Here is a 14,958-nt window from a genome sequence, read left to right as displayed (position 1 = left end):
CCCAGGGCCCAAGGAAGGCCCTGAGGGCTGAGGAGGCTATTCAACTCTCCCGCTCTAGCCCCAGGAAGAGCTGGTGCAGACTTGAGCTGGGGAATGAAACAAAGTCGCCTCCTACCAGGTGGGAGGTCAGGAGCGGGGCTTCGACAGGGAGTGCCGGGCCCCGGAGACAGACTGTGTGTAGGGGATCCGGGAAGACTCTCACTGGAAGACAGGGAATGATGGAGCCCGGAGGAGAAGCTGCGGCTAGCATGCAGGACAGTTGATTGCTTGGAGATCTTTTTGAAAAGGCACTTCCTCCTTTGCACAAAGGAAACACACAGACAAAAAACACCAACAGTTCACAGTTCCTCTCTTGGCAGGGTGTGCCAATCAATCAATCAATCAAAGGTATCTATCGAATGCTCGCTTGGTGCCATTCTGTACTGACCACATCATCTCTCTTTTCAATCCTTTTCCTTTAACGTATGTGTGTGTGGGGGGGGAGGGGGCGGGGGGGGGGTTGTCTCACAAAGCCCCGGGTTAAGTAAAATTCAGGCTGGGGTACTCGCTGGTCTTGAGGGTGGACACAAGCGTACAAACTGGGTGGGGGTCGTGCCTACCAACGCTTGTGTTGTCCTCTCCCAGGTGCTTAGGACAGTGTTCTGCACACAGTAAGCTCTCAATAAATACCATTCATTGATTGAGTCTTCCGACACCACGGCATGCTGCACCCAAACAGGCTCACGTTGTCAGGAGAACCTGCCCTAAACCCCCCACCGATGGTCTAGCCAAAACGCAAAGTGAAAACACGCGCTATGGCCAAAGCGGGGGTATAAGAACAAACGTCCAGTCTGTGCTTTCCCGCCGGCTCGAGAATTAGTTCCACAACTGGGCAATAAGTCTCAATGCCACAGGGCTCTGCGCTTGCAAAACCGGGGAAAGAGTCCAAGTTAAATTTTCAGGAATTCCAGGAAAAAGTCGCCTCGCTCAGGCATGCTGCACAGGGCCAGCTCTGCAAACGGAACTGAGGCGCTCACCCAGCAATATCAAGCAAGAACCACTGTTAGGAAGATCACTCGAGGGAAGAATGCTTGAACTAACACTGCTCCTCCAATGCTGAAATCTCCATCTGGGAGCGAAAAGGCCCCAGTCCTGTTGGCAACTGACTTTCTGAAAAATCCACGGCTGGCTCTTTGCAGAAAATTGCATTCGAAAGGGCTCCCAGGTAAACTGACCTTGATTTTTAGAAATCAAGAGTTTTGTTCAAAATATAAACTGGAAAGCTAGCTGCCCACAGAGCCCTCTGCTATTTAGTAACCAGAGAACGAGCCGATTATTCTCTGAGCACGGATACACTTCACTCACTTGAGCTCTAATGCCCTTAACTCTAGTGTTCCATGACCTTCAGGCAATCTTTTCCAATTAACACCACGGAAGGGGGCTGCCCGTCAACCTCAGTACCTAGTGCCCTGGGCTCCACTCCCTGCACCATTGCCACCAGGAAAAAGGACACAAGTCTCTTCTTTGCCCCCTCATGCCCACCACTTGAGAAGATGGCCACCCCCCCCACCCCCCACCCATCTCTTTTCTCCCTCCACCCAGCTTTCAGGGGCTAGAAAACGAGCCAGAGTTTGCAAATCCCAGCCTAGCAACCACCCAGAGGCCACTCTTGGATGAATCCAATTCAGCCCAAACCCGCCCAGCCACACACAGTTGTGGTGCGGTTTCAGTTTCTCCTTCCTTTGACGGTTTGGTACCCACCTGTCTTGACTCTCTTTTTTCCTGCTTCGCTTACTCCTTCGGGCCATTCTACCTTTGGAGCTGTTTTTCCGGGCAGGGCCAATTTTGATCGAAGTGTTTTCGAGCGCAGTGGTCCTCAGGGCAACTTTGTTGCCACTCTGCAAGACACCAAAAAGAAGCTGCTATGCCGCCTATGAGCAAGCAGAATGACCTGCTAAGAAGCCTGGCTTCTCCCGTGATTTACATGGCTCGGGTGGGGAGGGTTGCATAAATCCCTTGAACGCTAGCTAGGACAGATTTCTAAACAACCTTCCCCTGAAAAGCAGCCCAAAGAGGGCACGGGACAGAGGGCTGTTGAACACTCCCACCCCAGAAAACCCAAACCAAATCATGCCCCTCGTCAGGCCACGTGACTGCAGTCACCTTAAGCAGCAGCTCCACCACGTCCATGTGAACCAGTCCAAGCACCGACTCTCCGTTAATGTGGGTGATGAGATCACCGGCTCGAAGTCCAGCTTCATGAGCAGGGCTTGCTTCCTCCACGTTCTAAAGCAATCCGGGAGATGTTACCGGGGTGGGGGTTGGGGGTTTTGGGGTGGTGGAGGGGTGGGATACGATGGAGAGGGCCACCCACTTCACCTCCCAGGTGGCAACCCGTTATCGTCTTACCAGGCAGGGAGCAGGGAAACCCATTGCTGGGGCAGGAAGCGTGGCCTCCCCAACTGTCTGCTGAACGTGTCACGTCACTCACCCAGACCATATGGTGTACGGTGTAGATGTCGCTATCGCCCATGTAGACTCGGATGGCCCGCAGGTTGAAGCCATACTTCTTGCCAGAGCTGTGGATGACTATAGGCGGCCGCAGGCTGGTGATCCCGAGTGAGGAATCCCGGCTTGGAGAGGAGTCTCGGGAAGAAGGGTTAGAGGAGATGGAGTGGGGGGATATTGGGCTCATGAGGGCCCCACCACTGCAGTCATCTGGAGGAGAAAGAAGCAAAACACTCTAGTCATGGGGGAAACCACAGCCCACACCTCATCAGAGAGCTTAGTTATTGTGTTGCTCTCATGTCAGCTACTACTCAGTTAGGGAACCGGGGTTTCACTCTGCAGCAGTACAGGGGAGTCAGATCCTCAGAGAGAAGAATAAGCAAACCAATAGGAATTCTTCTCCTCTTCCCTTGACACCCCCCTCCCATGCCCCCGGCCAACTTCCCCAGATCAGGCTGACCAAGTGGGGCCTGGACATAACGATCACCCTCACCTGTAAAAAGAATCTCATGAGCCCTGGGTCTGCCCTAGGCAGAGGGGGCTTCCCCCAGAAGCTAACCTGCATTCTCAGAAGGAGAGAGGTGGGCAAATGGAAGAAAGGAAGGGCAGATAGAGTGGAAGAAATGGGAAGGAGGGAGGACAGGAAACTAGCTTTACCTGAAGTGATAATCAGTGATAATGCTGAGACCGATGCAGATTTGGGGACTCGGCTTCCTGGAGAGATCTTCTGTTTCTCAGGTGTTTCCTTCTGCCCCAGACGCCAGCCCAAACCAGTCTCCAGTCCCCGGGGAGTGCAACTTTTGGTCCCCGTACTGTTACTCCTTAACCGGATGTGGCTCAGATTGGCCATTTCAGCTAAACAGACAAGAAATGGAGGGGTCTCAGCACAAGCTAAGGGGCTAATTCTCACATTGCTTGGAAGTAGCAGGCCAGGCAGAAGGGTGGCAGCATTACTGTAATCATTAACAAAGGCCAGGTTTTGCCACCCACTCTCCCAGGTACAAGTGAAGTCACACAACACTCAGTCACTCAGTTTGTCCCCAGAGAGGAATCGGGGCAAGGGGAAAGACACACTAAGGAACCAGGAGAAGCAATTTCTTCTCCCCTCAGCTTTCCCCGCTCAAACAGAACAGAATAGGACACAGTAGGCTATGACATCTCAGTCCCACCTCACACCTTTGCTACATTCTTGACAGCCCACGTCCCCTGATTTTTCCTCAGGCCACCGGCTTCAGGGTTCTGGTGGTGCAAACAGCACCTGAAATGGTTTGCAAGATGGCTGCCAGTTTCCAGATCACTAACTCGGTCTCTCCACTTACCCGATAAGGCGGACGATTTGGCAGTTCCTCTCACTGGTGGTCCCTCGGGCTCCCCCAGAACAAAGATGGGCTTCTCTGGCTTTGAGGGACCTTGGCTGGGACTCTCATCTTCAGACGAGAAGGCGAACTTTGGCATTGTGTCCACGCTGTAGGTGCTGGTCAGCACGGAGGAGCTTTGGCTCCGCTCAGGTTGGGAGGAGGAGTGACGTGAGGAGCCAGAAGAGGTCCATGATCTCAACCTGGAAATACAGAGTTCAAGGGTTACAAAGGGAAGAAGTCTTTCTTCCTGGGAGGCTGGCACTCCCATGGCCACATGGGGACCCAGAGTGCTCACTTAGGAGAGTTTTATCCTAGAATTTATCCCCAAATCAAAGAGTACTGAATGCACATTCTCAATCGTGGGCCCTACGGCTCCCCCCAAACATTCTGAAACTTGTGGGCTGCTGCCGAGCGAGTTCTTGCAACCAATGAGCATGCTCCAAGTCAGGACTCGAAAGTTTGGGCATCTGTTCCTTGAGGCCAGGACTGCTGAGCTGAGGACTAGCCCAAGCTGACTGTTAGGGAGGGCCGGGCTTTGTTTAGCTGATAATAATAATAACAATAGTATTTGTTAAGTGCTTATTATGTGTCAAGCACTGTTCTAAGCACTGGGGTAGATACAAGATAAGCAGGTGGGACACAGTCTATGTCCCCCATGGGGCTCACACTCTAAATCTCCATTTTACAGATGAGGTAACGGAGGCACAGAGGAGTTAAGTGACTTGCCCAATAAGTTCACACAGCGGACAAGTGGCAGAGCCTAATACCAGTTTCCTCATCTGTTAAAATGGGGGATGAAATACCTCTTCTCCCTCCCTCCCAAACAGTGAGAACCGTGTGGGACAGGGACCGTGTTTGACCTAATGATATTGTACCTACCCTAGCACTGAACAGAGTGCCTGACACATAGTAAGTGCTAACAAATCCCATGATTATTATTACTACCATTAGCCATCACGCAGCATGGAAGTCTACTTTCAGTAAACCTAGCCCTGTTTTATTCCAAAACCTTCCTTATTTTCACTCCAAAGCCTGTTCCCACTGCCGTGTGTGTGTGTGTGCGCGCGCACGCACACGCACGCACGCACGCATGTTTTCTCTCTGGGAGGCTAGCCCAAGCCCAGGATGCCCCTGGTTTGTGAGAAGGCTGAAGGGAGGGCCCCCGTGTAGTCTATCTCCCCGCGTACCCGTTTCCCCTCCTCACCTGATTTCGGTATATGAACGGCGATTTTTCTCCTCCTCTCCAGCACCTTTATCCCACCTGTCTGTCCGGTCTTCTTTGTCTTCACTACAGCTTTTCTCAGGGTTCAGGTTGGGGTGAGCAGCCAGATACTCTGAACTGCTATAAACCTTCAGAGAAAAGTAAATTGGAAAGACAGGAAGAGACTTGAAGTGAAGTACGGTGACCCAGTTTCTCCAATTACTGGAGAGAAACTAGATGCAATTCGCTCAACAAGTTTCAATTTCCTAAGCAGCTACCAACGAACGGCTCAGACGATTAATAGCACTGAGCTGGGCTCTTAGCCCCACAAGGGTGAATGGTCTTAGAAAGGGCCCTCGGGGAGGAAACTACCTCGCTTTCGGCACCTAATCCACCTCTGCCACTGATCTGCTCTGTGGCCCTTTCTCTGTCAATTTCCTTTCTTGCTCCATAGCTGTCTTTTCACCTGCAAAATTGAATTCCTGCTAAACCACTTCACTGAGGGGATGAGAGAAAAAGGAGAGTTGTAACTTTGCAAATATAAGAGGAAAGGAAGTAGGACAACCAAAGGACCAGGTTTGTTTAGGGAGCAGGGGTGGTCAAAGCCATTTTGAGAGACACCGTCTCGACTCTTAAGTACATACGCAACCCTGTGTCAAGCCCCAAAGTTATCTTTCTCTTGGCAAAAGAACGTCTCCAGTACCTTACTGAACCGGTGTGAGCAGGAGGAAAATTGTGGGATTTCTGTAGAGGACTCCTCGTCATTCGTTTCTTCGTCTTCTGAACCCAGGTGGCGGTACCTTTCCGAACGTGCTGAAAGAACGGAGCAGAGATGCACTCAGGACTCCAGAAACCAGATATACCCCAGCCTTCATTATCAATCAACGGTATTTACTGAGTGCTTACTGTATGCAGAGTCTTGTACTAAGTAACACTTGGGAGAGTGCAATACAACAGAGGTGATAGACACATTCCCTGCCCACAAGGAGCTTCCAGTCTAGAGGGGGAGACAGACATTAATAGAAAGAAATCACTTACAGATATGGACATAAGTGCTGTGGGGCTGGAGGGAAAGGGGTGAATATCAAGTGCTTTAAGACTACAGAGCCAAGGGCACAGGAGATGCAGAGGGGAAAGCACCTCTATTAAGGGTCCACCCCATACCGAGAACTGCCATAAATGCACACAGACTGGCCTCTAAGAATTTCTCTTCGAAAAAGCAGTCCTGCTCCTCCTTGGTCAGCCAGGCGGCCGGCCTCGCCAAAGGAGAGAGAGCAGTGTGGAGCAGCAGGGCCTTGTGTACACTCTTTGGGTACTGTCCCTAGCCCTAAGCACCCAGCATTCCTCTCCTCGGGCCCCACTGGTTGCAGGGAATGGGGAACAGCAACTGTGGGGGAATTTGCCAAGAAAGCGGCTGACTCAGCCCTCTTCACCGGAACCCCCATCAGCTACCCGAGCCAGAGGAGGCACCACCATTGGATTGCCGGTTAATTTGTGAGTAACAGGCAGTTGTCCCACTGGCTCAATTCAGTTCCATGACTGCAGGGAAGGAGGCCTGGGGGAAGCTCTGGGCCTGGTAAGTCCCACGTCTCCCAGAGCTCCCTGCAAGTTTGGGGCAATACCATTCCAGCGGGTCCTGGGGCCACAGCACCCCAAGTTTCATTTTACTCTTGTTCTCCTCCTCTGTCCTCCCAGCTCCCCTCCCCGAAACCTCCACCCCACCGGGAGGCAGCCTGACAGCTCTTCATGGAATCCCTTGGGACGTCAGCTGCCCATCCTCTGGGGGGGCACGCCCCATTCCTCAGCTTGGTGCCAAGAGGCCCTTGGAAAAAGAGGATGGTTTGCAGCCAGAAGAACCACCTCTTTATGTTTATTTCTAAACACACTGCTGGGGAAACCTTGGGGCTCAGATGTGCTATTGGTCGTTCAGCCCCTCGAGCAGATTCAGAATGCCGCTGTTCATTTGGGCCCTCGAGCGGACTCAGAATGCTGCTGTTCATTTGGGCCCAGCTAACGTTTGCTAAATTGCATTTGGTGGGGGTGGGTGGGCGGATGCTGGGCCTACGGCAAAGCCCAAGGAACAGATTTCCCCATGGGACCCATTTCCCGACCAGTGGCTACTTCTGATGGACTCGAGCTCTCCACAGAATTTCACATTGTCCCGCTACCCACCCTCTCCCCCGCCAACCAACGGACAGCTCGCTCAGCACTTCCATTACCATGTCCCTCTGCTCCCCACAAATTTGAGTTCCCTCCGCTCTCCTGCTTCATCTTTAGCCCCAGTGTCCACAGCAACATCCCCTGGCCTCTGGCGGGCCCAAGCCACAGAAGATTCCTTCATACCAGCGCCTGGCGCGACCAACCTGAACTGCCAAGTTCCTTCCGCACCGCCTGGCAGGTAGCGGCTCAACGGCGCATCAATGAGGGTGTTGAGGAGAAGGCCCTCTCAGTCACCTCCCTCTATGAAGGGATTTCTATGAGCTAGGACAAGGGGCCCAGTGATTAACTCAGCCGCACAGAACACTACCCTCCTGGGAAATAACCGAGGGAATTTCAGCCCTTCCATTGCTGCCTGTGTTGGGATCCTGGCCAGATGTTATTCGTTTCTCTAGCAGAGACTGCACCATCCGAAATTTCTTCCTCCAAACCCAACACCTCGGGGTTTTTCCAAAGCATCTCCATTCCTGAACCCAACGCTTCCTGCCAGTGGCTGCACGAGGTGGGAATGGACCTCTCCCTTGTCCCGGGTGCGGCAGAGAAAGGGGCGCAGAGAGGGGCCTGGAACGTCCTCTTCCCTGGCCCTCGTTCCAGGAGGGAGTGGGGGTGGGGGGGATGGGGGGAAAGGAGAAGAGGGCCTCTGGGACCCACAGCCCTCTCCCAGGGCTCAGAGAAAAGCACCGGGGTTTAGCCACCGCATGGCGGTGGCTAGAGGTACTACCACTGGCTCAGTCCCAGCCCCGCACCATCCCGGACCGCCCAGCGGGACCAGAAACAGCAGCACCCAGGCAGCCAAAAGGTCCAAGACAGAGCTGGGCTGGGTGATGGCACCGTCCCTGAACTGCTGCCACATGGGAACCTACTTTCACTTACTTTCTCTGAGCTTTGGGGTCAGGGTGGGCTGGGCGGGGGGGCTTCCCCTTCCCTGCTTCTGTGGTGCCATCGGAGGTGGTGGGGTGGGAGATGCCTAGGGCTGGGCCCCGCTCCCTCCAGTCCCCAGAGAAGCCAGGCACTTGGCAGGGGAAACAAGAAGGAAAAGGAGCACATAAGCTGTGCTTTGATTGACCAACTGATCGGGTGATTGAATTCACACCAAGTCAAGAAGCAAGTCTCTAGTCTGTGAGCTCATTGTGGATGGGAATGTGCCTATTTGTTGTTATACTGTACTCTCCCAAGCGCTTAGTACAGTGCTTTGCACACAGCAAGCTCTCAATAAATACGACTGAATGAATGAATGAATGAATGAAGTAGGACCTAGTGGCTAGAGCACAGGCCTGGGAGTCAGAGGACCTGGGTTCTCATCCCAGCTCCCCAACGTGTCTGCTGTGTGGCCTTGGGCGAGTCACTTAATTTCTCTGGGCCTCAGTTACCTCACTTGTAAAACGGGGATTACGACTGTGAGCGCTTTGTGGGACAGGAACTGTGTCCAACCTGATTACCTTGTATCTACCCCACTGCTTAGTACAGTGTCTGGCACATAGTAAGTGCTTAAAAAATACCATTTAAAATACAAAAAAATAAGTCCCAAGTTGGGAAGTCCCACTGCTGGTTTCCACCAGCGTGCAAGCTGGCTGAAAGGCCTCCCTCGGCCCAAGACCGACCCTACTCCTTACTGTCAAAGTAGCTGGTGTCGTCCTCGGCCTCCAGCTGGGGAATGAATTCTGCCTTATGCCTCAGGAGCCCATTCCAGTCCAGGTTGTGAAAGAAGGAATGCTGCTTCACCTCATGGGTGCCACCTAGTGTTCAGGGCAGAGGAGAGTCAAGGAGAGTCAGCGCCCAGCGCACCGGGGCTCCCTTTGACTCCCTCCGCCGGCTGGGTCCCCAAGCCCTTCTCCGGACCTTACCCCACAGAGCTTCCCCGTCCAGCTGGCACCACCCCTTCCCCAGCACCCTCAGGCCCAACTCCCTCCAGCTGGGGCCAGCTCCAGGTCAGATGGCTTTACGTTTAGGGAACCCCCGACAGCACCGGGGAGACAGACAGCCTGGTGGGGTGACCAGAGAGAGAAAAGTCTAAGGTGCCCCACACCTTACTGGGGACAAGGGTCAGGGGACAGAGGGGAGGGAGGCTCGCCTCCTTGGCCGCATCCCTGAGGAGGAAGGAAGGATGTGGGAAGGAGCCCTGGCACATTCAGTTCCGGGCCAGGCAGAGAGGGGTTTCGCAAAGACACCGGTCAACTTGCTGGACGCTTCAGGAGACTTAATGGGCAATGATCTCCGAGATGGGAAATGAGGAGGGGAGTGCCAGCACTCCCGAAGACGGGGCTGAGAGGGCCCTGCCAGCGCCCGGCATCCGCAACCGAGGCGAGGCGCCGAGGGATCCAAGGGCCGTTTATTAAAACCGGCTGGGCTGTCCCAAGGATTCCAGCGGCAGGAGTCCAAGGAGCACACGGTACGGATGGGAACAGCCCAACAGAGATGGGCCCGCAGAACGGACATATGCAGGAAAGGAAAACACGTCCCTCCCGGTGGGAAAACACGATTTCAGCTTGTGGAAAAATGATTTTTCAGGGCTGAGTCGGGCTGTGTTGTTGCGGTGCTCGGGTCCGGGGCCAGCTGTTCGTCCAGGCTTGCATAACCATCCGAGGGAAGAGTTCTAATCTGGGCCTGGAAACTCGGCGGCCCCGCTCCAGCCGCTGAGGCCTGGGCAGCCCGCCCAGACGGTGCCCATCCTGGAAAATCTGACTCGGGGCCACAAACCCAGACAATCCCCAGGACAGCAGCCCACTCCCCGGGGCGTGGGGCTGGCCGGGACCCGATTGCCAGAAGAGCCATTCCAGGTGCCACAGGGACCGCCCCCCATGCCTACCAGTGCCTAAGCGGTCCAGGGGGCTTTGTCGGAGCAGCTTGGTGATCAGATCCTGAGTATCGGCAGGCAGCGCATCATCTCCCTCGGGCCAGATCAGCTCATCTAAAAGATTTGAGAGGAAGAGGTTGGAGGGTGGCAGGGTTGGGGGACCCAGCGACCGGAGGACACGAGAGGGCAGAGCGGTGCAGCGTGCTGTGCCGGCTCTGGTGCTCACGTGCTAACAGAGGGAGCGATTAAATGAGACTCGTGGAGACAGGCAGTCACGAGATCAGCCCCCGGGGCCCCTAGCGTCCCCATTTTTCATGGATGAAGGATTCCCTCTCTCCACACTTCTCCCACCATCTCTTCGGGTGCTGCAAGCTCTCGCCCGCCCCTCCCCAAATTTTGCTTTTTGGATCTAGGAAAGCAGAAGGTCTCGTGATGGTTGGGGCTCAGGTGGCCCAATGCTAGCGTGGGCCTGACCCAGTAACGAGGGGAAAGAGGACTCGGCTGTCAGCCTTTTCGAGTGGTGTTTCCCCCAAAGCACTGAGTCACGGAGCAGGACAAACCGGGCTCGAGACAAGCCGAGCCTGTGCTGGCTTGGCTTTCCGAGGTTCCTGTCCCAGAGAGAGGGCAGCACCGCGCGTGGTCCTCCCAAAGGAACACCCTTGTCCCGGGACCGGCGGCCTGATATGTGGGCATGGAAGTCCGGACCAACTGGCCTCTTAGGTCGGCTGCTCCCTAGATCTCTCTGTCCAAAGGGAGTTGTTGAAATGAGGGTCTGAGTTTAAGGGCACTGGGGCCTAGGGGAAAGAGCACGGGCCTGGGTTCTCATCCCAGCTCTGCCACTGGCCTGAGGTATGTCCCTGGGTGAGTCATATGTCTGCCCAGGGTAAGTCACATGACCACCCTGGGCTTCATTTTCCTCAGCTGGAAAATGGGGTTAAGATAAGACCGTGAGCTTCAGGAGGGAGAGGGACCATGTCCCATCTGGTAACCTTGGCTCTAAGCCAGCACTTAGCCCAAAGTAAGTGGTTCGTAAATGCCATGAAAATAATGACGACAACAACAACAGTAACAATAAACCCAGGCTGCCTGTCCCGACTGCACAAATAGGGCCAGAACACAGACCAGTCACAACCATTCTCTGCTCTAGTATTGCACATTCACGTCCCTTGGCCGAGAAAGGAGAAACAAAAGCCCCGAGGCAGCCTAAAGACAGAGAAAAGCCAGGAGGAAGGGGTGCCATTCTCCTGGCAAACGGAAACACCTCCAAGGCAAAGACAAGGTCCAGACTCAGCTACAGTTACGGGGTCAAAGGCAGAGGCAATCGGCGGGCCACCTACCGCTGACCACCTGTCCGAAGAGCTCCTCAGGGGTGTCCCCGAAGAATGGGACGCAGCCGACGAGGAATTCGTAGAGGATGACACCCATGGCCCACCAGTCCACCGGTTTCCCATAGCCCTGGCGGTAGATCACTTCTGGAGCAATGTACTCGGGTGTCCCACAGACCTGGATTATAAAATGTATGAGCAAACAAGAGCACTCACACACCTTCTTATTCACCAGCAGAGTGCCCGGACACTTGACCGGGCACTTTGGTGAGAGACAACCCGCTTCCCATCGCTCTGCTCCTCCCAACACCCCCCCCACCGCCCTCACCCTTGGCTGGGCCACACCTGGGGTAGGGCCTCCCTATCTTTTTGGTGCCATGTCAGCCCAAAGACATGCAGAACACCGGCCCACCTGGAGTATTGCTGGGGGCAGGAAGTGAGAGAGAAGAGGCACGGGCATGAGCTCCCCAGCCTATCCCCCAGGCCTTTTAGTGGCCCCCAGAGTGCTGCGGGGCCCCAGATGGGACCCTCTCGATTCCCAGTGCTCACCTGCTTGTCAATAAATTCCCGGGCGTCCTTCTCGATGTGTCCTTCATACAGGTTGGTGGTCATGTTCATCAGCCCGATCTTTGAGAGCCCAAAGTCAGTCAACTTGATGTGGCCCAAGGAAGTGATTAATAAACTGAAACGCAGCAAGGGGACAAGTCTTGACCACAGTGTCATTGGAGGCGAGCCGGGGGCAAAGCTAAGGCTCAAAGCAGGTGCAAAGGGCACTGGGGACCCAAGCCAATGAGGGCACCTGACACCTACTACCCGAAAAGAAGTACAAGCCAAACCCCAACTTTAGGACCCCATCTTTTATGGTGGTGGTCGGGGGAGGGGAGAAATGGACTCTCTGAGCCAACTTCCGACATAAGGGGTAGACCTCATGGACCTACAGACCCCTTCCCCACTTCCCTACCAAAAACCAACCCAAACCAAAAAAATCCCCAAACTTCCGAGTGGCCACTCAGCCTTCGTTTATGAATTGAACACACATTCACTTCTGCTCCTTGCTCCTGGACTGGGCCACCCGGAAGACCCCCAGCTGAACTCATCCTGTGGGAAGGGCCTGCACCATCCTTCCCACTAGGGGTGACCTCGGTTCAGTGGCGACGCTCAATTGCTAAAGATCCTCCCCGTCACTTCCGGGAGTCCCAACCATGGCCCAGTCACTTCCCGTCCTGACCGGGCCCTCACTTGTCGGGCTTGAGATCCCGGTGAACGATGCCGTAGTTGTGCAGGTACTCCAGGGCCAGGACCGTCTCGGCAAAGTACATGCGGGCCATGTCCACGGGCAGGGGGCCCATGTTCTTCAGCAGCGTGGCACAGTCTCCACCTGGGGAAAAGCGCAGGCCCCAGCGTGAACCCCACAGAAGAGAAGAGGCCTTCTCCAGCCCCGCCAAGGGCATCAACTCTGGGACCTGTGCCCATCTGGTCTGGGGCCTGCTCTCAGGGCGGTCTCCTCATCGCCCTCCTCCTCCCTCTCCTCCTGCCCTTCCATTCCTGCTTATGACAGAGTGGAGTGACAACATGGTGCCCTGAGGCTGGACACCTGATACCGGCAAGGCAGCCAATGAAGCAGCAAGAGATTTCCCTGGCGCTGCCTCCGTGTGAAGAGCTGACTGGGATCACTAGGTAACTTGGGAAGGGTAGAGGAGCCAGCTGCCCTCTGATGCTGCTTTTAACCTCTCCCCAGACCCCAAATCAACTCAAAGGACCCAAGCTCCCCTGTCCCCCGGCCTCGGGCCCTGACCTTCCACATACTCCATGACCATGCACAGGTGCCGCTTGGTCTCAAAGGAGCAGAACATGCTCACGACGAAAGGGTTCTCAGCAAAGGTCAGGATATCTCTCTCCACAAACACCTGCTGGATCTGGTTCCGGAGGATGAGGTTCTGTTTGTTGATTTTCTTTATGGCAAAGCGCTGCCGGGTGTCCTTATGCCTCACCAGGTAAACAGCCCTGGGAGAAGAGAGACGCCCCCCCCCTCAGCTGACCCCAACGGGCCCCACCTCCGCCCAGGCGCTGGTGTTCAGCGGGGCAGTCCCAAGAAAGGACGGCCCACCAGGCTGGCCAACTCGAGCCTGATCACAGAGCTGACTGTGCGGGGCACCACTGGGGCCTTTGTAACCAGGGACTCCCCTGGAGGGCTCGGCAGGCCGCCACCTCTCTGAGACATCCGCTGGGCAATCGGGTCCCTGCAGATCTGGTGTTCCTGGCTCTGCAGCTGGGGGCAGTCTTGTCCCACCGAAGCATAGAGAGCGCCAGGCATCAGCAGCCCGGGGAAAAGGAGCCTGCCTTCCCTGCTGAGCGCCTGCTCCCAACCGGCTGGCCTTGTGCACGGGCACAACGGCCACCCTGCCCCCTGGTCGGGTGTGGCGGCACCTACCGCAGGTGGGCGCTCAGACCTGACTCGCACTTCTTGGGCGTGCCCTCTCTTGGGAGGCAGCACACGACACACTGAACCAGTACAGTGAGGTTCTCAGACTCACCCATATGCCCCATTACTGATCAGCTTGATGGTTTCAAAATCGCTCTCACAGGGTTTTCTCCGGGAGGGAGCAGCTAAAGCCCGACTCTGAGAAGACGGAGATAAATCAAAAAGGCATTTTGGCTTCTGCTTTCTGTGCAAAGCAACAAGGTGGAGGGGAGCAAAGGGGAGAGGAGCTGGCAAACAACTGGGCGTGAAATCCCATGTCTCTCTGCCTCACAGCCCTATCCCCTCACTGGACCACCTAACCCCCGCTGGCCCATCCAAGGAAATGCCAGGCCTCAGAGCTGCGGCAGAGGCAAACCTCAGTGGGCAGGATCTGCCTCCTGAAGACTGCCCCATCCGCCCGTTGCCCTCAAATCCCAACATGCTCCAGGGCCAAACGTCTCTGTGCTAGGCCCCTACCCTCGCTGCTCCCAGCCAGGGGTTGCGGCTGCTGATTAATGCAGCGAGCCTTTCCCCTTCTTCTAAAGTAATAGTGATCATGAGAATTGTGATCTTTGGAAAGCGCTTACTCTGTGTCCAGCCCTATATGAAGCACTGGGGCAGACGCAAGGTAAGCCAATTGGATACAGTCCTCGTCCCAGCCTAAGTTGGGAGAGGGAAGATAGGTAGTTAATCCCCATTTTGAGGATGAGGAAACTCAGGCACAGAGAAGTTAAGTGACTTGCCCAAGGTCACACAGCAGGCCAGTGGCGGAGCCGGGATGAGAACCCGGGTCCCCTGACTCCTGGGCCTGGGCTCTTTCCACTAGACCACCCTGCTTCTCCGCTTCTCTCTCTGCTGGGGATCAGCGGAGAGCCCGGATGGCACAATAAGCTTCTCCCAGACAGCAAGAGTCACAGTGGGTGGGCAAACCAGGCTGTCACCCCGAGAAGGTGTACCCTTCCCTTCTTCAGCCACCTGCTGCCCTAACCAGAGTTGCCTTCTACGGAGAGGAAAGGACTCAAGAAAAAGTTAGTTTGGCCATCTGAAGAGCTACTTCTGGCAGTGCACTCCCCCTCCCCCCAGATTTGCGGTGCCAGATTCAGAATGCCCCGTAC

The 14,958-nt window shown here is 55.2% G+C and overlaps 1 protein-coding gene across 3 annotated transcripts in view; it reads right to left on the bottom strand.

The window, feature by feature from the left end:
• MAST3 (microtubule associated serine/threonine kinase 3) overlaps positions 1 to 14,958 on the bottom strand; it is a 110,298-nt gene that overhangs the window by 5,446 nt on the left and 89,894 nt on the right. For all 3 annotated transcript variants that reach the window (XM_038772172.1, XM_038772169.1, XM_038772171.1), the window contains 15 exons: positions 13,917 to 14,002; positions 13,178 to 13,386; positions 12,622 to 12,760; positions 11,932 to 12,064; positions 11,395 to 11,560; positions 10,070 to 10,171; positions 8,877 to 8,999; positions 5,750 to 5,859; positions 5,050 to 5,195; positions 3,807 to 4,045; positions 3,145 to 3,342; positions 2,471 to 2,697; positions 2,143 to 2,265; positions 1,741 to 1,877; positions 116 to 297 (listed from right to left, as the gene is read on the bottom strand). In XM_038772172.1, the coding sequence (XP_038628100.1) occupies positions 116 to 297; positions 1,741 to 1,877; positions 2,143 to 2,265; positions 2,471 to 2,697; positions 3,145 to 3,342; positions 3,807 to 4,045; positions 5,050 to 5,195; positions 5,750 to 5,859; positions 8,877 to 8,999; positions 10,070 to 10,171; positions 11,395 to 11,560; positions 11,932 to 12,064; positions 12,622 to 12,760; positions 13,178 to 13,386; positions 13,917 to 14,002 (2,320 nt within the window). The remainder of the gene's footprint in view (positions 1 to 115; positions 298 to 1,740; positions 1,878 to 2,142; positions 2,266 to 2,470; positions 2,698 to 3,144; positions 3,343 to 3,806; positions 4,046 to 5,049; positions 5,196 to 5,749; positions 5,860 to 8,876; positions 9,000 to 10,069; positions 10,172 to 11,394; positions 11,561 to 11,931; positions 12,065 to 12,621; positions 12,761 to 13,177; positions 13,387 to 13,916; positions 14,003 to 14,958) is intronic.

The sequence above is a fragment of the Tachyglossus aculeatus genome, chromosome X1 (genome assembly GCF_015852505.1).
Source record: "Tachyglossus aculeatus isolate mTacAcu1 chromosome X1, mTacAcu1.pri, whole genome shotgun sequence".
NCBI classification, from domain to species: domain Eukaryota; kingdom Metazoa; phylum Chordata; class Mammalia; order Monotremata; family Tachyglossidae; genus Tachyglossus; species Tachyglossus aculeatus.
Note: the sequence above shows the minus strand (reverse complement) of the source record. Positions and strands in the feature narration are given on the sequence as shown.